We start from the raw sequence: 24156 nt of genomic DNA, 5'->3' as shown, positions 1-24156 counted from the left end.
ATGAACAACCGCAGCCAACAGAGGGCGACAAAAACACAAACAGCACACGGATGTTCTGCAAATCATTTATAATTTCAAAATGTCGCTGTAACAAACTTTTTTTTTGATAAATACAAACATTGTACAAAGCATGACCTAAAAATGTTGACCTGTCATCACAACCACAAAAGACAAATAGATGATTTTTTTCATTACAAAAACAGAAAACAATCCAAAAGCCATATTAACAAATTTGCATATTTCAAAATTTTTAACACCATTGAGTTTTAAAATAACAAGGATAACTTTTGAAAAAGGGTAATTTACACCCATTTTTCACACTAGCGCTGCTATGTACATTGTGTTTAGGGTTATTTCTAGGATAAGCCTCGTAGGATTAAAGCTGATCGAACATAAAATAAGTGCTTGTGGAATTTAGTGTGATTTGAACCATAAGAAAGCAATGTTGTGCCTTATAATTGAATAATTAAACAATTGAAAGAGACCAGCAAAAATTGCAAGTGTTTAAAATTCGTCATTGCGAAAACTTGTCTTTAATGTGATGTTTTAAACGTGTCTTAAGGCCTTTGAAAAGACTTCTGGATGAATTTACCCATTCTCAGTCTGTCTGTCTGTCTGTCACACTGTACAGACATTTCTGAAAAGAATCCATCCAGAAATTATTCAGATTATTTAGTGTTATTTCCTCAGCTGTGACTCTTGACAGGATAGGTCAAAGAAGTTCAAAGACGGGTGTTTTAATTCAAACAGACAGCCAAAGTTAATAAACACCTGTTTTACTGTAGTTGTCTCCAACTGTTTTAAGTAGTTTTATCATTGTATTTTCTCAAATGCTGAGCTGTTTCTGGGTTTTATTTAACTATAATAAATGAAGTTTGAAATCAGAATAAATGTTTATATATTCAGTTATTAGACAGTGCAGAAAAACCGGGGACAAGGAACTCTCTGACAGAAACACCACTGCGGAAGATTTCAGATACAAATACATCTTAACACTTTTTTGACCCTCATACAACTGCTGTTATCCTCGGATGGTTTAGCATGGTTTCTGATCTCTGATTAACCATTTCTTGTTTACTGTGTTTCTGATTGTGCCTGATATCCCTGCTTCCAGTTGTGTGATCTGATTACATAGATACTCCAAACAGAAAGAAAACAAAACCTAAGACCTCGAGTCTTTGGTTCAGGGAAGGAAACTTTTTAAGTTTAAAGAGCCTTCAAACTGAAGTCAGTGTACGGGCAACATCCTGTAGACAACATAAAGGATAGGGCGACATGTCACCATCAAAGCTTCTGGTCTGGCCCAGTGCTGATGCCGTTGCATTTAGTAGTTATTAACTTTGTACTTTTAACCTCAAACTCTCCGTCTTTAATATCTGTAAGTGCTCATTGTGTACCCAACAAATATTCCAGTAGCCAAGTCCACGTCCAGCCACAGTGACCTTGTATCACAAGGAGGAGTACAGTAGTGGGAGAAAACAAGTCCGCAATACTCCGCCGTCAGTGCTACAATAAAGGTTTTACGTGCTTGGATTCTCACGCACACACACACGTATCACACATTACTGCTATGAGTCTTTAAGCATGTTGATCCGTGCAAAGATTTTGAGTGCAGGTCCCAGTTTAATGTTCATGGTGCTCATAAGGTGGTCCTCCTTCAAGAGCAGCAAGGCCTGTCCGTCAATCTCCTGAGACCGAAACTCGTCTGCTATCTCCTGACAACCTGTGTGAATGACTTAAAGGATTAATTCAAAGTAAAAATTGTTAAAATAGACAGAGTGTTTCTGTTTTTTCAACTGACCTGGCAGTGAGCGGATGAACTTGTAAACTTCCTCCACATTCCACTTGGCCGGGTCGTTCGGTACCAGACGCTGACATAGCGAGGAAGCATCTCTCCCAGTGCTGCCCTCCTGGTCCGAGGCTCTGTTGGGCTGCCGGCGGATGGGGACCTGAGCTGGTGCCGGGTTAGGAGCCAGGGGACCTGAGCTGGCTGCTGAAAGCGGAGATGGTGGCTCCTCGTAACTGGACATATCTGAGCATGGACTGGACTCTTCCTGACTGGGTTGTGAGGCATGCGGCGAGGACACAGAACCTCCTTGAGTCTGCTGTGGGGAGGGGGATAACTTCTGCAAAAGGAAAGAATCTGATTAAGATGTGGAAATTTGATCTGAGAAATAAAAGGTCGATCAGTCAACCGCTACTGAGACATGGAGCTAGTCACAGCAAAGATAAGTTAGATTTACTCCATACATTAGCCTCCAATGACTGCAGTTCACCTGCAGGACGTTGATAGGAGTGTTGGATTGATAGCAATGCCTGTAAAATTAATCTAGAAACACTGAACTCTTTGGATTATAAATCAAGCTGAATGGCCCAAACTTAAGACAAAAAACACAACAAACTAAGATTTGGAGGCCAAATATAAAAGCTTTTTTTTTCAATATCATTCGCTAATTTATTGCACTTCTAGCAACTTATTCAGTTAGTGCAGATTAGTTACACACACATTGTTCTGTGGTCTTAAATGGTTAAAAGAAAAAAGTGGTAAAATGAAGAAGAAATCATATATAAATGAATAGAATAAATACAGAATAAAAAATATATATATAATCAACATGCTGCTCATCTCATGTTCGCACTACTGGTGGTGTCCAGTTAAGATTGACGAGGACCATAAAGCACCTAATGACCCTTTAAAGGCCAAAATGATGCTGAGGTTCATTAAAGGCAAAGAGCTTGACAAGTGATGGGTAGAAAATGTGCAGCAGGGAAGGACAGATTGTGTGTGTGGTCATATTCTGTTGAGGTCTTTACACAGAATGCACCATATCCATGAGAGCTGGCCTGCTATACTCTTTAAAGTTTTATTTTCTCAGGGGCCTGAACGTGTTTACCTTCTAACACATGTTCCTTTAAGTCTTAAAGATTAATGCGCAAGTTTTTTTTTTTCTCCATACCTGTTTCTTTGCTTCTACACAGGGGCGACCCTGAGATTTCCTCTTCCAGCGACTGGTGGGTTTACTCCTCTCTGGACGGAATAGGCCAATGCGTTTCGTGCAGCCAACATTGTACCTGTGTACAAAGGTGCATTATTAGTGCCAATATGTACGAGTAGAGTGGTCGAGGTTTTTTTATATAAATTCAGGAAACAAACAGATGACTCACCTTTTTGCACAAACCATAGAGCAGAACCTTTTAGAGGCTTTAAAGGTATAGGCAAAGTCCACCCAGCCACAGTACTCACAGGTCAGCTTTGGTTCTTCTTTTTCTTTGAACAACAAAGACGAAATCACAAACTAACACATCCAAAAATCCCAGAATGTTTGTTTTGAATGTAAAATAGCTGATTATTGTTTTTGTTATTTATTAGCATATTTATGAGAACAATAGTGTTTGTTTTATATAATTCATGGATATAAACATCAATCTTTTTTTAAATTAGTGAGCTACCAAATTGTATGTCGTTTTTATAATCCATCTGTGGTATACGAGGCCAGAGTTTGACCCACCTGACTGGTTCATGTCCTCCACCTCAGAGTCACTGTTCCCTGCATTGCTGACAGGAGTTTTGTCTGGGTCAGAGGAAAGCTGATGGTCCAGCTTCTTTGGGCTGTTGATTATAATTGGCAGACGCTCCACCTGGTGGTAGGAAGAGAATAGTTCCAAATATAGTAAAATTAATTTATACTTTTACACTATGGCAACAAGGCCTGACAAGTGAGACAGACTACTAGTTTCATGGCTGTTAAATGATTCAGATTTTTAGTCTGATTTATAACAGGGTAAGTTGTGGAATAATCACGATTGTTATTGTAATTGTAATTAATCACGATCAGTTCTGATAAATCGACACTCCTACAAAATAATTCTGTATATTACTGTAACAGAAAGAGAAGTAACAGCAGGTAGAATATTTTTGATATATTCAAATTATGGAATTATTAACATGAAAAATTGTCATGGAAATATGAAAAAATACAACTCAAATTTTAAATGTTTGGTATTTTCTAGCTTCTAAATAACACTCCAACATCACTTTCTTCTTCATTTTAAATATCATAATTTTAATTCTTAAATGTGAACTACAGATATTTGTTCACATCTTCATGTGAGCATTTACACAAAATCTCCAGGAGGAGGCAGGAGTCTCAAAATCACATTAATGTGCTTGAATGTCATGTAGTTGTTGTCAAACTGTATTTCTTGCAAAAAGCTAAATTGTAAGAGTAAAGGTCTATCAAAACCTTCTCTCTTCCTCTCTTAAATTACATTAGGGTGTAAAACACTGATTTTGATGCATTTATAAAGTGACCGAAATGCATAAGGCTGATTATGCAGACACACAAAAACACACCACCAGTTTTCACAGTTAAGAGTCAGTTAAGAGTTGTACATCACTCAGTTTAATGTGTTGAACACCAGCTGTGAGCGTTCACTAGTGGGAGTAACAAAGGTTTGTGTTTGTCAGCTGACAGTCGCCTGCAGCCATGTACACTGGAGACAGTGTGAGGGGTAGCCTTGGATTAACTTATGTCTCTCTGGGGTAAAACTGGGATCAGGAACTTACACAGACTGGAAACGGCTCAGCTCCCTCCTGGATGACGAAGCCTTCGATGAGATGAGTGAGCACCTGGGGCTTGACAATGGCCTGTGGCGGTTTGCTCTCCCCATTCTGTGGTGCGCTGCCCGTCATGCTGGGGGCCTCACCCTCATTTCCTGAGGTCATGACAGGGGGCGGAGTCTGAGTTGCAGCCGTCGGCTTCTTTGTTGAGCCCCCTTCTGTGGAAGACAAACACATCAACAATGTGGTCTGAGCATAATTTGGCTAACACACTTTGAGATGAAGAACCATATTGAGGTCCTCATATTCAGGTATGTTTTCCCCCGGGGGGGTACTAGATGGCACTCCAGGAGTTAAGTACCATTTGATTATTAATATTTATTTTTAACATTAAAAAGAGGGCATTTCAAGTAGATTTTTTTTACATTTTATGTGCACAATTATTTAATTTTTTTGCCAGTAGCTGACAACCCAGTGCTGAGTCTTTTTTGACTGAACCTACCCTCTGTGAGGCACCTAGCAGTCTAGTCCAAAAGACAGAAGGTTTCACAAACATCCACTTGAAAATGTATATTTAGGCAAAAACATAGAGTCAGTTTGGTAAAGTATGTGGTTTGTGGAGATATTCCCAGAAACAATGCACAATTCATTTAAGTTGACCATTCATACATCCAGCCTTTTAAGCCACATTACACAGCTGCACTGACATACAGTCTAACATTAAACCCAGTGGTTCTCAAACATTTACATCATGTTCACCAGACACAAAACATTTGCAAACCACTAGAGGACACTTGCTGTGAGGCAAAATACATCTTCAAAGGCAAACCCCAGTTCTAGAACACAGCAGCAGGTACATTAACTATTGTTACCTGTACAGGTTTCGGCCCCGCCCCGCATCTCAGGAAACACAAACTGAGTATCCAGTAAATTTGTAACATCACGATGCCATTGACTGCAATAACTATATATTTTAGACAGATATTTGAAATGACAGACTGAGCTGAGTACAGACACAGTAAATTCACTGCTACATCGATGCCACATGGTCCTGTCAATAACATCCACCAATCAAAAGTAAACAATTCCCCGCTGCCATGCTGTTACCTCAGTTTACCTCAGCACCAACTCCGGCTTCCTCCAGAAATAAATCATGTGGTTTGATTTGTGTCGTTTCCACAGCAGCACACACACACACGCCGACCAGCAGCTGTTGCCAGTGTGTGTTTGAAGCTGCTGTGCTGTGTGAACAAAGTCGCTCGCCCTGTTACCTCCCACACAAACCAGAGCGAGCACGAGGAGAGGGAGAGACAGACAGAGAATGAGAGAGAGGGTGGATGACTGTTTAAAAGAGAGAGAGAGAAAAAAAAAAAAGAAAAAAAGTGGGTGTGTGAGAGAGAGAGAGAGAGAGAGAGAGAGAGAGAGAGAGAGAGAGAGAGCCAGAGAAAGGAAGAGACCATCTTATAGATTATTGTAAATAAGAAATTAACTTAGTAGTTTGGTTCTGAAATGTTGTTGTCAAGTTAAAGCTTGGACAAAAAAATGAATCTCTAGAGCAACAGACTTGGCCACTCGGAGGTTGTGGCTGGACCACATGTGGCCCAAAAGCCACAGTTTGAATAGGCAGGGAAATTTTATTATACTCAATGTAGGCAAAAAACCTTTTTAACATTTTAAAGTCAATATCAATGACTTGTACACAAAGAGTTATTCAGCATGTAGTTTTAAACAATTCAAGCCCTACAATACTCCCTTCTCTGTTGAAACAAATCATGAACCAAACCAGAGCAAGCACGTCCTGGTAGAATGTCACAGTTAACAGTTCTTAAACAGTGTTCTTGCCCCAGTGGCTAATTGTGTATAGAGTTGATGAACCACAACATTAAACAATGACTCCACAGAGAGTCATTGAGATAATCACACTGAATCATTACCTTGTGGCTGAACAGCTACTGTAGTGGTGTTGACCTTGGGCTGGTCTGCAGTCTTGACAGGTTGTGACGGAGAAGGTGCGAGCTTTTTCTGCTGCTGCTGCTGCTGCTGGTGCTGGTGCTGATGATGGTGATGGTGGTGTTGCTGCTGCTGGTAATGTTGCTGCTGCGGCGGCGGCTGTTGTTGTTGTGGTTGTTGTTGCTGCTGCTGCTGTTGAGTGGAGGCAGTCTGACACGTCTCTCTCACCACTAGTGAGGTTGGTTTGTCTTTATTGTCCTGAAGGGTTCGAGACGCCTGTGATGGATTAAAAAGGAACAAAAGACGAAGGAAAAATGGTAAGAGAGTGCATCTGATATCCAAAATGAGACACACCAGGAGCTGTTAATGCTTTTAATGTCAGTGACTCACAATTTTAAAACTCTTACGTCTGGAAAAAAGAACACAAAAGGGAAAATATTACAGAAGGAATTCCAAACTCAGCAGATCCCTTTTTTAACATGTATGTCTTGGAAGTGAAGCAGATCCTGGGCTCCTTTTGGAAAACTGTATTATGCTTAGCTGGTAAGTATTTATAAATTCAGTGGAATTCCAGGCTAAAACGTTGGGACCTCAATCACCGCTCATTAGAGACAAATGTGGGATGAAGATGTGAATCATAACCAATACCTAAAATATCTACATAGTCATATGTTGAACAGTCACTGTGCCTGTGTGTCTGTGTGTAACTGTACTCACAGTTGGCTGGATCTGAAGGTTGATGGCAGTGAGCTGGACGGGCTGGGCTTTGGCGTGGCTGATGGAGGAGTGGAGGGCATGTGGGCTGATGGTAGAGTGGAAGATGGTGGCCTGTTGGCTGGGTGTAGAAGGTTGGTGTGGAGCAGGTTTGGGCAGCACCGGGACTGGATGTTGTGACGGCTGAACAGAAGCTGTTTGCAGCAGCTGACCGGTCGTCTTCTGGGAACCAGCACTCTGGTGGACCACAAACTGTGGCTGCTGTTTCACAAGGGACTGTGGCTGAATCTGAGTGTAGGCTGAAGGAGGAACAGCAAAATAACACATTTAGTTTTGGTAAAGATGGAGAAAGAAGAGTATATTTATTTATTTTCTTCTTTAAATGTGGATTTGTAAAATTCACTTTAAAAAGCCACATGTTGCAGAAGACCATGACGATAATGTGATTTTATTCAGCTCACAAGCATACAGCTCTGTAGTGTATCACCAACATTGGGCCAAAGGCTGAGATGCAATAAAAAAATTGGACGTTTGCTGAGGGGAGCTTGATTTATTGTCTTGCTTTCACCTTGTCTGCCCCCTGCTGTCTGGGGAGTAATCAAACAGAGGTTGCTAAAGTGTGTATTCTCCCGCCGCTTCTGTTTTGGCCTAAATTTTTCTCACAAATCATTTGAAAATGGTCTGTCACCACCTTTCAGTGCCAGTGTGGAAAAAAAAAAAAAAACACACACATACAAACTGAGACGAAAACCTGTCACAATGGCCACCACACAGCACATCAATCTTGTATGGTTTCAGCATGTAGCTGTACCAGGGGTTCAGGTGAAGGTGCCCTAAGGCAAGTCATGTATCAGACCTGCCCCAGGAAGGAACACTTGGAGTAAACAGTCCGTGACAAAGTTAATATTAAGTGAGTAGGTTCCTGCTCATCTCCTCCACAGGAAACAGAAACAAAACCGACTCATAAACAGGGAATGAGTTACTTCTGAAGAGAAGCACGACACAGGGGCATCCACCCACGTGACCATGGAGATGAGTTTGCTAATGTTCATATAACGCACAATAAAGCTGTGCACGGGAAACTGCTAAATACATTAGCGTCGTCTGCCCCTCCCCCACCCCTTTTTCATGGTGTTTTGCGTGGGACAGGCTCCATCTGGTTTCAAAGTTTTCCCTGTGAGACACCAACCACAGCCTCTGCCCTGCTGTGGAAAATGTAGATGTTTCTACCCAGAAGAGTTTGCATGTCATTAGACCCTTTAATGCCACAGAGCGGCTGAGGAGCAGTAGGTTTTTCCACATGGTAACAACACAGAAGAATCCATTAAGATCTGGTATAAATACTATCATCAGGGCCCAATACATCATTCAGTCAAGAAACAGCCATTGTTGTTGTTTGGTTTGTTTGTTTCATTGTCCTCATGGTAGTTTAGCTGTCTGTTGGTATTTTAAAATCAGGAACAAAGGCAGGAACAAGATCTACTGTGAGAAACACACTTATGTCTCTTATCTGTGTGTTACACCTCACCAAGTCAGATTTGTTGAGACTTATTTAAAAAAAACAGATGTGATTTTTATCCAGTTTTCTTCGGCAGCATTCATTTAAATTTGGTAGAAAAACTGATTGTTTATATATTCCTCCATTTCTTCCACCTGTTAAATAGTTTTTATAAAGGATATTTTAAGATTAATTTTAATACTTCGAATTGTAAAGTGTATTGTGAATTTAGGCTGAACGAGTATAACTGACATGACATTGTGTTCATTTGTTTATTGAGAAATGGAAATAGTTCTAGACAGGTTAAGCCAATTTGTCTACTGGAAAAAGGAGACACTGCTTTCAATTTGAATGCTCTTTTGGCACAAAGCTTGGCTCATATTCTCAAATCTGAAAGCCATCAATTACAAATATTTAAATATTCTTACCTGTATCAGTTTGTAAATAACAGTTTCAAGGTATCAAAGCCAATTATTACCAGTATTATAATGACATCAAAATGATTACGAATGGATAACATTTGTGATGCATCCACAGTTGTTTTTTTGTTTCTTTAATTCAAACAACGTAAATCTGAATAAAAATAATTTTAAAATTGATGGATGGAAGATTTCTCAACAACAGTCTGACTAAGGCGGGGGATTTCAGAATGAGTTTGTGCTGGATGTGAACTGATCCGCCCCCTGCCCACCGCCTGAATCCTGACAACTTTCTCAACTCCCTAATGAAGTCCAGAGGCTAAACGAAGAGGAAGACTCCGGTCTTCCATGTAACTGCTATTCCCCTTAAGGTCCTGCGATGAAGGACTGGAATGAGTCAAGCACATCTTAAACCCACAATCACATAAACACACCCACACACACACACACACGGACTACACACCCCTCCTATGAGCAGAAATCGACTACTTGTGCATAGTTGAGTGATGGCATAAGGTTGGAGCCGTTTTATTTTCCTGATCTGTTTGTATTCCCACGGCCTGGAAAATACCTGACCTTCCATGTTTTGCCTACTGCCATCGTGGGGAATTTTCATAGATTTGTAAAAGTGTTTACTTTGTAAGTTTGGAATAGCAGATTGTAGTAATTAAAGTTTTCCTTTTCTTCTAATACAGGGCAGTAGAGATTTGAAGCTACAGCTGTGTACAACAAGGGTTGTACAACAGTAGAACATAAATAGGCAATGACACAAACACAGTTTAAATAAACACATTCTACCTTCAACCGGTGAAAACTGTCTGCTGACATTAAATAAAATGAAATGTGCATCAAGAATGCTGGCTGCAGACTTAATCCAGGCGGATTAGCTTCATATGCTGCCTTGTTTTAAATGAAAAGATTTAAAGCTAAATTTATCTGGCCCTCAAAACAATGGTATGGAAAATAAAGAACTGCTCTATATAATAATAAAAACATAATTTTAAATAGTTGGTAAAATTACAGAATAAAAGCTGGGACATCCATATTCACTCAAATAAACTTTTCCAAGAATAAAACAATAGCCCATTAAAGTCTATAACAGTTGTACCCAAACACGAGTTGGTCATATATTCAGAGAGTCAGAACGGCTGTCACATTTAAATTCCATCTTTCAACCAGCCGCTGCACACCACTGTACATTATTTAAACCTTTCTTGATATAAACACTTACCTGGAGCAATCAGAGGCTGAGGAGTGACATTGCGGCTCATGTTGATGGCTCTGACTTCTGTCACTGCTGATGCTCCTTCTCCCTTTTTGCCTCCATCACACATACTGTCGGAGGAGCTGCTTTTTCCTCCTGCACTGGGATTCTTGATCAGTGATGTTGGCTGGATGGGTACAGGGCTCTGCTTTAGGCTGAGAGCCTGCAGAGTCTGAGTCTGTGAGGAGGACGAAGTGGTCGCCCCCTGCTGGCCACGGATGGCAAGGTTCTGGACCTGATTCTGTAGTAGACATGTGTTAAGGTTTAAAGTTGGTTTACCTCTTTCTCTAAAGATTTTTTTTTCAACATACAATCATTGTAGATGTTATCGTATCGTATCGTTTTGGGTTTTTTTTTTAATTTCAAGGAACTTTTGTTCCATACATTAATATTGTTTCTGGGTAAAAAGTAACTATTTTCTGCCAAGAATTTGCCATATTTCAGCTAACTTATAACTAGGCTTGATTTATATCTCCCAGAAAGAAACTATCTTAATTTGTCTTCTACTTTTTTACGTCTTAGTTTAAATGTCAATTATTACGCATAAATGATCTGCGTAAAAATGTGCATCAACTACTAAATACATAAAAGTTATTTTTAAATAAAACAATCTGGTTGAGGTAGTACTGTCTTATACTGTTATTCTTCTTATATATCCTTGTCCTGCTCTCAGATACTGTTCTGGAGGGTTCAGGAAAACTGAGTTACCTGTGAGGAGGCCTGTGAAGAGTTCTCTGACTGGACAGCTGTTACCGTGGCTGTGGGAGTGAAGATTAGCTGTGGAGACAGAGGAACAGCTCTACCCAGGCTCCTCGCCACTTGGACCAAGTTACTCTGTTGGGCCTGGGAAGGATAAAATGTATTATTATTATTATTATTATTATTATTATTTAAAACACTTAAAAAAATTGACAGATTTGTTTCATTCATTTACATGGATCACCACAGCAGTAGTTCTCATGTTAATTTGTGACAAATACAGTATATATCTCAGCTGTGACTCATCCCTCTCACTTTCACACAATCCGAGCATCCCTTACTTTGGCTAAAAATGCCTTAAATTTTGCAATAAAATTAAAAAATAAACAACAAACATCAAATAGTAATGTTAAACAAAAACGTGATCTTTATTTGTCCAGCCTCCTATGTGTCTGTCCAGAACATTTCTGACCCTAGAACAAATACAGTTGGTGACTCCTGGTCTAATGTTTACTCTGCTGTAAACTGTTGGCTTCTAGCAAGAGAGGTAGAGCTGAATGAAGTTAAAGATAGATGGGCAGAAACAGGCAGGCTAACGGTTTTGTAAATATTAATTTAGGGTACGACTACATCTATAACTATAGAACATATATACTTTATTTCTATATGTCTTATAAAAGTATAATAAAATGGCCCAGCCCATCACTTAAGAAATGAATTTTTAAAACATGACCTTCCACAATAATAAAGCACATTGAACATAGCTGAAAACAAACTTGTGTACTAAAACAATTCATGACGACTGATAAAGTTATAGCATTAATGAATGGATTTTCATCTCCACTAAACTTGCACAGAATGCTGTGTTGAAACACTTAACAATCCAAAACACATTTAGTCACCAGTGCGGGGTGTTTATAGTCATTAAAGTGATGTGTGTGCTGTACTGTATTTGTGCACACAGCTGTTGAAGTAGCTGTTTCTAGTCTCACCATCTGTGCACGCAGGTACATCTGTGCCTGACTGGCTGTGAGAGTGGTGTTGGTGGGGCTGCCCAGCAGAACAGCCTGCTGGGAAATACTGGTGGGGGTGGTACTGATGCTCTGGGCTCGGCTGATGAGCTGAGCTGCAGCTGGAGAGGTGGTCAGGTTGATCTATGTGGGACCGTAAAGAGAATGGTTAGCCATCTTAATCTCAACTCTTCTGGGGTAAAAATGTACAAGAATCACCTCAATTCAACAGCATTTTCAGGAAGATCATTTTCTTTTTAATGATGTAGCAGGTTTGACTCTCAAAGGCAAAAAGCTTTGAATATGTGAACTCATCAGACTGATATCAGAATATTTGTCTAACATCTAAAAACTCAGCAGCAATGAAGCAGAAACTCAGTTTCTCTCTAGGGTCTTGGAGATAAATATCGACTTAGTTCCTGACTAATCTAAGGCTAAAATATGTGGTTATATGGCTGAAGGAGCCATGGCCAACACACAAGTCTACACTTACTGTAGCCTGGTTAGATCCAGTTTGCTGAGATGAAGTGCCGTTCTGTGAAGAGTTTTGTCGACCTGCTGCAATGCTGGCCTGAAAAAGGAGAATAGAGAGTTGAAGAAGAGACAAAGAAAAATAAATGCCTCATTGTTGACACCAACACAGGTCAAATTAAATGCAATGAGAACAATTGGTATGTGTGTGTGTGTGGTACTGACCTGTTGCACAGCAGCCAGGCTCTGGAGCTGAGCGGTGCTGAGGCTATGCTGCTGCTGAAGGGCTGCAGTCTGTAGCATCAGATGCTGCTGCTGGGCTGCATACATCTGCTGAAGATACTGAGCTGCTGTGTTAGGCTGTCTGTGCAGCGCCTGCTGGAAAACCTGAGCAGAGAAACACAAATGTCGCTACACTGCACAAGAAACATTTACATATAATTAATCTGGCAGAACTAGAACTGTGTGTGTGTGTGTGTGTGTGTGTGTCACTGAAATCAAAATGAAAAAGTTAATTTTAAAATACTGAAAAAAAGAGACAAGACAGAACAAGAGCCTCATTAAAGGTGAAGCAAAATTGTTAATGAAGCCATTAAATAGGGGCTGTTTAAGCTTAACTCTTTTCACCTTAACAACTTTTCACCAGCAACTTATTTTGTATTTTGATTAGTTATTTTTTTAAAGCAGCATTTCTACAATTATCCTTTTTTTGTCCATAATCCAAAGATGTTTATTTTTACTTCACCCTTGACCTCTCAAAGTACTTCCCGCCTGATTGCCCAGAAACCACCAAAGCCGGTGACCTGTACTCTGGACCCTGCAGATCTACACTTCTTGGAATGAGGGAACAATTAGCAGGGATGCGGCAGATACAAATATTTTGCCGCCACTGACCATAAAAGACCAGCAGCTTCTTAAGCTCCAAAGGTCTTTACGTGTCAAACGTATCTGCCTCCAATGATCAGTGGGGTGAAAGTGAGGAGAACCCCACAAAAACCAGGCTGTCAAAACATCAGCACTTAAAGTTGAGAGAAGCCTTTTCAGGGAACTGTGAGCCTCTGTAGAGGTTTATCCCCAGGTCAAAAGGTCAAAAGCACTAAAGGAGTGAAAGCATTCCTCCCTTTTAGTGAGTGACATCCATGTATTTGAGCTTTGATTATTAGTCTGTTAAGCAGATGGAAAATGGCTACTATTTCATTCAGCAGCTCTATTTAGAAATACAAAATAATAATTTAGGTGGATATTAGAGGCATGTGTGTTTGTTTGTGTTTACCGACAGAGGGCAGTACTGACTTGAGGTATGAATGTTTTTAGCTGCTCAAACTCACCTGCACTGTCTGTCGGTCAGGTATCCCACTGTAAACAGAAATCTGAGGCACTGTTTGTCTGCCTGTTGCAGTGGTACCACTGGAACTACTGCTAGTGTTACTGCTAGTAGTAGTACTACTATTGTTGCTGCTGCTACTACCACTGCAAGTGGAAGCAGTGGTCGTAGCAGTAGTAGCGTTGGAGGTACCGCTGCTACTGCTGCTGCTTGCTGTTGTGGTAGTAGCAGAGGGGCTGGTGGTGGAGGGAGCGGTGGTCCCCGTGCTGCTGGCCGTAGAGGGGGGGGCCCCTGGCTCACTCTCCATGGTGCCCTCTGCTCTTCTCCCCTTTGACCCCCTGCTCTTCTGAATGGCTCTCCTGTGCCTTAAATAGATGAGAGGAGGGGGAAAGGAAAACACCAGTTACTTCTCTTTTTGTCCAAATTCACCCAGCATTTTAGATGCTCCTAGAAATGAACAACTCAACAGATCTGTGAGAAATAATGAACACAAAAAATAATCAGTGCAAACAGTTATGCAAACAACCTTGAATCATAAAGCAATGAACAAGCAACCAACCAAAATAAAAAGAATAAGGCAAAAAAACTATTTTAAAAAAAGAAGTGAGTAGAAGTGCGAATACTAATTCAACCTCAAAATGCATCACAGGCGTAAGAAATTATCAATACACTAAAATTTCACTTTTCTACAGCATTGTTCTTTATTTACAATTAACATGCAAACATTCATGGCATTGGTTTATTTTATTTTGCCTTTATTTCTCCTCTACATATATATCCATATATGCATACATACTGTATATATATACATATATATATATATATATATACACACACACACACACACACTGTATATGGCTCATTGCAAAATTGTGAGAAACACTTTCTAATAGAAACATTGTCTAACATCTGACAACAATGGAAGACCTCCTGATAATCCATGTTTATGTATGATGTAAATAGAACGTTTTTTTTTCAACAACTGTGATTCTCCTTTCTATTGTCATTTGAAAAAATAAAAAACACTGAGCCGAATAAAAACGCAAGCCAGGGAATAACCATAAATCTATGTCAAATGTGTCAACCTGTCAAAAGCAGTTACAACTGGTTGAAATATTAAGCAAAAATATTTTGCACTAAAATATTTGTTATTGCCAAACTGCAATGCAGGTCTCTGAAAACATTTTCCCTTGTCACAGTGTGGACAGGATGTAAAGTAGATTCTGACTAGTATACTCAAAGCTCAGGCATTATTATTCGTCAATTACAAAATCCTACAAAATCCAATTACAGTCCATCATTGACAAACTTAAGAAAGTTTGCCTATGCAGCTGACACATATTTTTTAAAAATTGAAACATGGAACAATTGTCTTTTTATTAGCCATGCTGTTGCAAAAACCAGATGAAGATACTTTGAAGGCAGCATAGGCTAAGCATATTCAAAATTGAATATTTAAATAGTTGTAGCAGACATTCAATTAATTCTTAAAGACAAAGACTAAACAACATATTTATTGTGTAAAGCATTCAGTTCTTCATCACTAATGAGGATGAGCTAAACAGACAGACAAGATTTAAGGGCCTGGTATAAAAGTCCTTTTAAGTGTTTCTCCCCTGATGGTCTAGCCTTCCATTAACATGAGAGGAAATGGCCCAGAAGCTCCCCAAACAACTGAGACAGTGGAAGAAATAAGAAAGAAATACTGAGGAGGAACGTGCTTTACATTACATGGATGAGAAGCAAAGTTCATAGAGGCTATTTAGTCCAGAATTATTGAAGGTGCTGTGTGTTCATGATGCTGATAATATCTAGTATTTGAGATTCTGGCGGTATTGTGGAGAAAGATCTGTGAAAAAAAAACAAACAAACTTGCAGCTGATGAAACACAGCTGAAATGAAAGGGCAGAACCAGGACGATGGAGTTCCTAGTCCTGAGGTTAGAGGTGTGAACGCAAAGTTATGAGGGGGATGGATAGAGGAGACAAGGAGCTTGAAAGGGTCAGGGGTTGGATGAGTATGTGCAGGATAAAAGGGCTGACAAGAGAGGGAGAGGGAGTGATGGGAGTAATTACATAAGCACCAATGCTGCTGCCATACCGCAATTCTAAAGCTATTTCCTCCCCCCTCATTATTCCTTTGAACAGATTAGTGGGCAAAGCACTGCTCTCTAGAACATTCATGCTTCAAATCAGGCGAAGAAACAAAATGCACTTTTAACTAAACCATACGCCTCTCATCCAAATTGGCAGAACATTCTTAGATCGTTCTAATGCTTTGGAGTAAACAACAGAGTCTATGAATGAACAGTTCACTGCAGAAGACAGAAACTTTGAATGGCTTCATTGGGAAAAATAATGATAATGTATACTTTCAGGACAATGTGATTATTAAAATATAATACTAGAGAAATGTAATAAACCATTTCTACAAACTGAAAAACAGTCTATGGAAAATTACAATTACTAAAGAAAATGTGATCTAATTTTAAATTACTGCACAACATAAACAGGCCAGCAGTGTCTGTCTTGAATTAAAATCTCTTGTCTACATGTGTGCTTGTGTGAAAGAGCTGAAATCTGATTAGGCAGAATGAGTTCAAGGTTGTAAACAAAGCAGCATGCTGTCAAATGCTGCCTGTCTGTCTGGATGCAGTCATTAGCCTACATCCAAGTCTATGTCGCATTGGCTCCCTGTGTAGACAGGAGGGAATCCCCTCTGGTAATAATACCATCACTTAAGCCCCCCATCTTCTGAACCACTCATCCATCATTCAAACACATACACACACACACACACACACACACACACACACACACAAAGCACACATTTACTCAACCCCATTTCCATTTTGTATTTATGACTACAGTGAATCTTGAGTTTTCTATTAGTGAACACGATACCAATACAAAGTATGTCAGTAGCTTGAAGAGGATTTAGGGCATCACTTGCAGCAGCACCAGCACCAGCACAAACTACTGCCAACAACAACAACACTGAATATCACACAAGACAATATATTGATCTCCCTATGCTGGTAAAGCAAAAGCTGAAGAAATGACTGTCAGATCTGTGTAGAGGAGCTGTTAAAGGTCTGAAAGACAGACTGGCTGTCTCTTCAAAGCTTAAATCACAGTCATCAACTGCTCACCTTTATGTCCACACAAGACAAAATTATGATGAGCCACATAAGACACCATGAGAAGATCGATGGATGTGTACTAATGGCTTAAAGAGCCAGGACATTACAGAAATGTATTACTGTATGTAAACAGAGAAACTATGCTGCTGTCGTAGGTGCTCAGACAAAGCCCCCAACCCTGGTGTTCCTACCTCCTCTGGCACCCCCAGCGCGATGCAGGGGTATGATGCCCCATCCCCCGGGAGCGTGCTGTCCTCCTGCCGGTGCTGTTCCTCTTTGTCTGTATAACCAAGTGCCTGGCTGGATGGTTGATTAAATGAATGAGGGAGCGTGCGTCAGTGTGGTTCCCTGCTGCATCCAAACCCTCAGTCGCTCTATTCTACCCCCAACACACACAGCCAGCTCTTCGTCCCAGCATCCACCACTCAACCAACCAGGCCACGGACTGCCTCCTGATTATGTGGTATCCTAGCGACAGCCAACAGGGCGTCTGTGGATTTCCCGTGGAGAGCAACACTCCGATTGGACAACAGGATCCTCCCTAATGAAGACGATGGTAATGATTTTAGCTCGTCTCTCCCCTCCCCCTCTGCCTGCAATCTGATTTTTTTTTTTTTTATGGGTGGGTGTACAGGAGCTCCCCAAAAAAAGGTTGGCTTTAATCATCACTTAAATTATTTTATATGAGGTACCAGAGGAACAAGGCACTTGACAGACATGACACACTTTATCTTGGCTTGGTCCTGGCCTGGACTGCTAAGAACTGGACACCCCATTTCCAATTTACTGCCTTAAATGAAGCCATTTGTTCTAAGTACAATTTTTACAAGCTAATTCTGTATAATACCATTCATAACATAAGCACTGAACATCTAACTCGATCAAACTAGCAGTATAGTGATCATCATCAATCTGCTTCTTTGCTGTGTCCAAGTGATAAAACAGTCATATAAATAAAATCAGAAACAAATCACGTGACAGCAGGCAGACTCATTTAGTTTGTCTTTGACTTCTGACATGACATAAAAATAATGTTACTCCAAACATCTTGCTTAATCAGCTCCAATTACACTTCATCTGAGAAAAAAAGAAAAGAAAAGGAAAATGTACTGTTGTTAGCCTCCTTGAACAGGATGTGTTTGGCTGTATGTATGTTTTAGGAGTTGAATTTGGTGTGTTTTTTCAAACAACTTTGCACTGTAAATATTACAAATTGTAAGTGAGTTTTTCTTGGCGCACTGTAAACAACTTCCAAGTTAATGACGTGTTAGCGTCAACTTGTGAGTGGCCTACTCTACCAAACAGAATGCATGGTTTGCTGACCAGCCAATTGCTCAGGAGTGACAATCCTGATGAAAAAAAAACAAAAAGGGTCAGTTTTGATCCTTGTGAAGTCCTTGGGTTGTCTCTACGTTTAAGCCACCCTTTTTAAAATGACTCTGCCAAAGCGATAACAGAGAGCGAGCATGTCTGCCAATTCAAAGAGATTGTGACAAAGCACCTATTTATAGCAGCAGTAAAAATGAAATGCATAATAACAGGAGATTGAAATGGCAGAGCCCATGTGAAGAGTGAAACCTGATCGCTCTAAAGTGCATGCAAACCTCTTCCTAATGACAACAGAATTCATTTATATTGAATAGGAGAGATAAAAAAAAAACCAAGAATAATGGCATACTTAAGGTCCCCCACAGCACATTAACACCCCACTCAAAAGTCTGGCTGTATAAAATGTAGCTATTTGAATCATTTGCTGCTGCAATGTCGTATTGATTGGGGCCAACCATGCATGAACCGCATTGATTATTATCTTGTCATTAGCATATAGATTAGCTGGTGGCAGAGCCAGACACAAAACCCTTGAGTCTCACACTTGGAAAACTGAGCTGTGCAGCTGGGGGGCAAGGGGAGGGGGTCAAAACAGATGGAAAGAACAGAGATGAGGTCGCTCAGCCTAATGTGCGCTGTTTGATGATGCACCTCCACTCCTGACGGCACAGAAACTTTACCTTCAACATGATTCAGGAGTAAACACAGAGTAGTGTCAGTGCACTGGGATTAAACGAGTTATACAGGCAAACAATCCTGTCTCCTTCACGCTGCATCTGGGACAAAACGGATGCTTGAAATGGTTTAAGGAAAAGACAGATAAAAATAAAGACCGCGGTCTTACATGTACCTTTATTTTTTATTTTTTCAATGTAAAATCCAAAAATCTGTAATTATATGTACTAAATATTTAACTTATTTCCGTTCAAGTACTGAATACATTTTTGGTAAAGGTGATTTTTGAAATGTGCTGACGTAACCAACCGGAACACAGTGTGATGGGACATAGTCCCCACTAATGCAATTCATTCCATAACTTCGAGTAACTTTATAATGGTTGGCAGTTAGCACAGACGAGCCTTGTATGTATGAATGGTAGCCACTCCTTCAAATCGTTATTCTCATTTTACAATGAAAATATAATTGCATTATAATGTAAAATTAAAAATTCATTTCTGCACCAAAATAGCATCATGGCCTGTGGTGGCCTGTGGTGGTCCACCCCCACTTAATAAATTACATTAGGCACTTTAATTAGGCATTTTCAAGACATCAAAGAACAAATACTGGTAATCACGGCATTCAGTCAAGTCAGTTTGGATTTCTGTTGATCCCAGGACCCATACTTCGTACATTTGTTGGGCTAACCTATGATCATACGTAAATGATGCAATGACGAGGCAAAATCAATCTCCTGATATGTAAGAGCAATGTGAAATCTGAAGGAAGAGAATCTTGATCATACAGGAAATCAATTTCCTTGCACACGCACATCTATCAATCATCAGAGTGAATGTGTTTTGCAAGGTCAAAGCAACACCGGCCTTTTACCACTGAAATTCCCTCCGTTTTAGTTTAACTGAACTTTGCACAAAATCTGGAAGACTTCTCCAGAAAAATCAATCAAATGGCCTGAGGGTTTTCTTTTTTTTTAGCATGAATCAAAACCATCAAACCAAATAAAGAAGTATGGTAATTCGTTAATATCTGAGGTTAAAGTTTTGATGTAAAAGTCATTTTTCAACACTGAAGCATTTTTTTAGTCCCAAGCCAAAACTGTTCAGCTGGCTCATGCTACACTTGCACAAAGATAACCTGGCAGCCTTCCAGATCAGTCTGGCTAAACATGGAGTGTGTTTATGTCACTCTAGCACATGAGCAAATTTAAATAATTTTTCACTGGCCTCTGCACAAAAAACATTGTTATTTTTTTCTTTCAGCTTCTGGTCTTTAACAAAACCCTGGTCTGTCAGGTGTAAATTGCTCCAGGGATACCGGAAATCGCCTGGCTTATTAAAAACGTTTAAAATACCTATGGGAGAGGAGTACAAACGAACAGCCAGACTGAAAGAGACAGAAAGGATAGAATCTTCTTCTGATCTATAAATATCAAGGTTAAATAGTCCAGGCAAACCGCACAGATTACCAGCACACTTCAAACCAGAAGGTCTTTTTTTTTAAAGCTGCCGCTGAGGCATCAATCTCAAGTGATGACTGCACTACAAAAGAGAAAACAAAATAGGTCAACTCTGAGATGAACAGGAGCAGAGCCTATTTTGATAGTAGTCGGGCTGATCCTCCAACTTATGTTGCAAAGCAAATTAATAATTAAAATTCAAACAGTTTATAAAGTATGTGGCCAAAAAGAGTATTCGAGCAGCAAAATAGAAATGAACTGGAACTGATGCTGATAGTGAGATTGATAACATCCCATTAGAAGAGAGACGTCACTTCATCTTCTTTAAGAGTTGGCAAACTTTTATATGAAAGACAGAGGTTAAAGAATTTAAATTCATCATGCAGAATAAGATTGACCTGCTGGACTTGTTAGTCTGTAACATTTATTTATTTGGCCTACCTGATAAATGCTCAAGAATTCTCATTTTACAGTAGACAATAATAACCAACTCTCTCAGTTCGACTGGAGCCACATTTTAAATAAAAGATCAAATAACATTTATTCAAGTCAATGACAAAGAACAAAAACTGGATGACAAAAGTTGGAATTTAGTGTACACTTACAGCAGTAAGTATTGGCTAACTTGTCAGTGTCTGGGAAGACTCATAGCCCCCCAGTTAAAACTGGGGGACCCCTTGAGTTCCTTCCAGAGAGCTATAAGAAGTTATAAGAAATTTACTAAAAGAATAACAACGAGCTAAAAGTATTACACAAGTCAAAAGTAGAAAAAAAATGTATATGGCCAAAGTTAAGACTTGTACGCACTAAGTCTGTAGGTTAACAGCCATACAGGTCATTCAATCACAATTAGTTAAAAACTGAAAAAGCCCATTGGATAAGAAGGGGAACGTCTTGAAGGTATTTCATCCAGTCCAATATTACTTCTCAGTAATATGTGCACATTGTTGAAGGGGATATAGTAGATTTATGCGAAATTATTTAACATTTCATTTTTTATTGAATAGAAAATTAAATGTAATTTTCTCTGTTCCAAGTTAACTTTTTCCTGAAATCGGGCTGCAGTCAATAAACCACACTTTAGATTGAAGTGAAAGCTGAAGGCCACCACGTGTTTTATTTTGTCATGTTGAACATCAACATGACAAAGTATAATAGAAGATATTCAACAACGACAATTAACTTTTCAATGAGTGTCTCCAACTTTTCAACATCCGGCAGACGTACGGCAGCTGGGAAGATTCACTTCATGGTTCTTACTCGGCAGTAAAATTTCATTCATAGTAAGTTTTCACCACGGTCGCTGTCACTGAATTCCATTACATCAGCTAATATTGTTAGCCCCCTTTCGTTTGTCAACACAGCTTCACTTGTCAACTATATTGATTTTGCGAGTTCGTATGTTTAATTCCGCAAGCTAACACACGCCAACCCACAATCAGAAGTCGAATGCTGTTGTTTTGCTCTCGTTTGCTGCTGTTGCTGTTAAAGGGCCCGTGGAGACGTTAGCTTTGGGCCACTGACTGACCAACCCACACGAAAACACCCGCTTGCCAAAAAAGTGAAATACGGAGTTCGACTTACGGCAGCAGTTCGTCTGGAAGCTTGTCTCCCGTCTTCAGTCGAGCTACCTCGCCGTCTTCCCTGAAATTCAACACTAATTCCAAATGGTTGGAATGCGTGTGTCAGAGAAAACAGCAGCACAAGAGCGGAGAGCAGCGGAAGGCCACAGACACTCTTCATTTGCGTTCCAAACTTAACATGTGACTCAACGGTGACCAATCAAGTCACTGCGTACTGTGTTCTGCCCCGCCCAGTCTACCTTAAATCACCCCTCCCTCCCACAGTTCCATGCTCCTGTCAAAGCAACCGCTGTCTGCATCTCTATGGTAACAAAAGGGATTTAACCCTTAAGGCCCGCCCTGTTTGCTAACTTAATTTTTTTGTTTTAAATAATAATAATAATGATAGAGATTAAAACTTAACTTCCTTGATAATTCATTGACTAATTCCGTCCATTTATACCTTATAAGTAACTTGTAAATAACTAGTATTTTCTAATCAATACCGCCATAAAGTTGCATTTTACCATACTAACTAGACAGTAAAACATGTTATATATTTTTGAGTCAACAGAAACGGGTGAAAAGGGCGATAAAACAACAACAAATATGTTTTAACAGCAAACTTACATTTTAATTGCGTTGCCTATTTAAAAATATATTCAACATACTTTTAGGGTTTGTATTAAGAATATGGTGATGTGTTATCAACTCTGAGGCTACTTGTCTGTCACATTTACCAACTGTCTTTGATTAGGTTTGAAGAAGTTTTTGGACAGTGGAGAATAGAGCCATAAGGAGGCAATAAGCACTGTTGCTAAAATCTCAAGTAAATGAAGCACCTGAACCATCCATCCATTCATTTTCATCCGCTTATCCATTACTGGGTCGCAGGGGCAGCAGTCGCCACCTAAATCACACTGCACCCTACCAACCACCCTAAACCTTCCTGTGGGTCATGAGTTCACTGGAAGGTACCAACCACTCTAACCAGGATTCGAACTTGCCCAGGAGGTGAACCCTGGGGTTTAACACCAATGACAGAGACGTTGCCTCTGGGCCAAAGCGCCACTGCACCTGAACCAGTAGAGTAAATTTAAATATATAGGAGTAAGCAGTATATTAAGCAAGTTTGTGCTTCTGGAACATATAGCAAGGGATATTACTGCAGCAAAACAGGCAAAGATTACTTTTCTTACTTTTCTTAGAGTACTATAGTAGTAACACAAAAGTAGCAGTAGTAGTAACCAACAACTTTGACAAATTTAACTACTGTGATGTACTCTATAGGAGAACATTGTTTCATCACTTAATCTGAGATCTGTGTATGAGGATGATCTAGAGCAGGTATAGCTGTGCTAAATGACAGCAGTAAATTGCTACTGTTTCACCGAGGCGTTATCATGTTGCCTGCAATATGAGGAGCGAGTGCATTCATCAGCCAGCAAACACTGAATAATTTATTATTATATGACTTATTTGGTTGGACCCTGAGTTAATTATCTGGTCTTTTATAGCTCCCTTGATACCTTGCATGAATACACAGTATAGTTCCAGTAACTCCCAATCCCAATAGAGATATTATGGGCTGGCAGCCAAGCACAGCGTGTGACATTAATGTAATAATGGTCCGGAAGAGGTAACGCAGAGCTCCAGCCATGCTCTACTGGATCAGTATAAAGCTTCAGACAGATGTACAGACCATCACAGGCCTGGATGTAATGTTGTGTGGATTATGTATGAGAACGTTCATAGAATATTTATACTGGCTTTTGTTCAGCCTTATTGATACAACAAAGTGAGAGCTGAGATGTTTAATCCCAAAAAGAAAGGTAGAACAGCATCCACACACACACGCACAATTATATATATATATATATATACATTCATATATATATATAATTGTACAATAGAATACTTTGTTTACTAAATAGACATTTCATTTCGGTGAATTGTGTTGAATGCATTGGGTGGTGCCTGTGTAGATTCATAACTGTGCTTCAAACAACATCATACATAAAACAAAATAAAAAATCAAAATGTTGTATATAAGTTGTCCGTTAGAGGGCGCCATCA

General features: G+C 39.7%; 1 protein-coding gene across 1 annotated transcript; it reads right to left on the bottom strand.

The window, feature by feature from the left end:
• Positions 1-53: 53 nt before the first annotated feature.
• phc2b (polyhomeotic homolog 2b (Drosophila)) lies at positions 54-22285 on the bottom strand. The gene is made up of 15 exons (XM_017036715.2): positions 22103-22285; positions 13915-14275; positions 12812-12973; positions 12609-12686; positions 12098-12259; positions 11115-11249; positions 10374-10647; positions 7229-7524; positions 6496-6787; positions 4568-4779; positions 3510-3639; positions 3166-3268; positions 2958-3072; positions 1802-2126; positions 54-1723 (listed from the first exon to the last, which is right to left on the bottom strand). The coding sequence occupies exons 2-15, from the start codon at positions 14215-14217 to the stop codon at positions 1569-1571; spliced, it is 2742 nt and encodes a 913-aa protein (XP_016892204.1). The 5' UTR covers positions 14218-14275; positions 22103-22285; the 3' UTR covers positions 54-1568.
• Positions 22286-24156: the final 1871 nt, after the last annotated feature.

This window comes from Cynoglossus semilaevis, chromosome 11 (genome assembly GCF_000523025.1).
Source record: "Cynoglossus semilaevis isolate Cse_v1.0 chromosome 11, Cse_v1.0, whole genome shotgun sequence".
In the NCBI taxonomy this organism is placed as follows: domain Eukaryota; kingdom Metazoa; phylum Chordata; class Actinopteri; order Pleuronectiformes; family Cynoglossidae; genus Cynoglossus; species Cynoglossus semilaevis.
The sequence above is the reverse complement of the archived record's forward strand: the minus strand, read 5'-3'. Positions and strand labels throughout refer to the sequence as shown.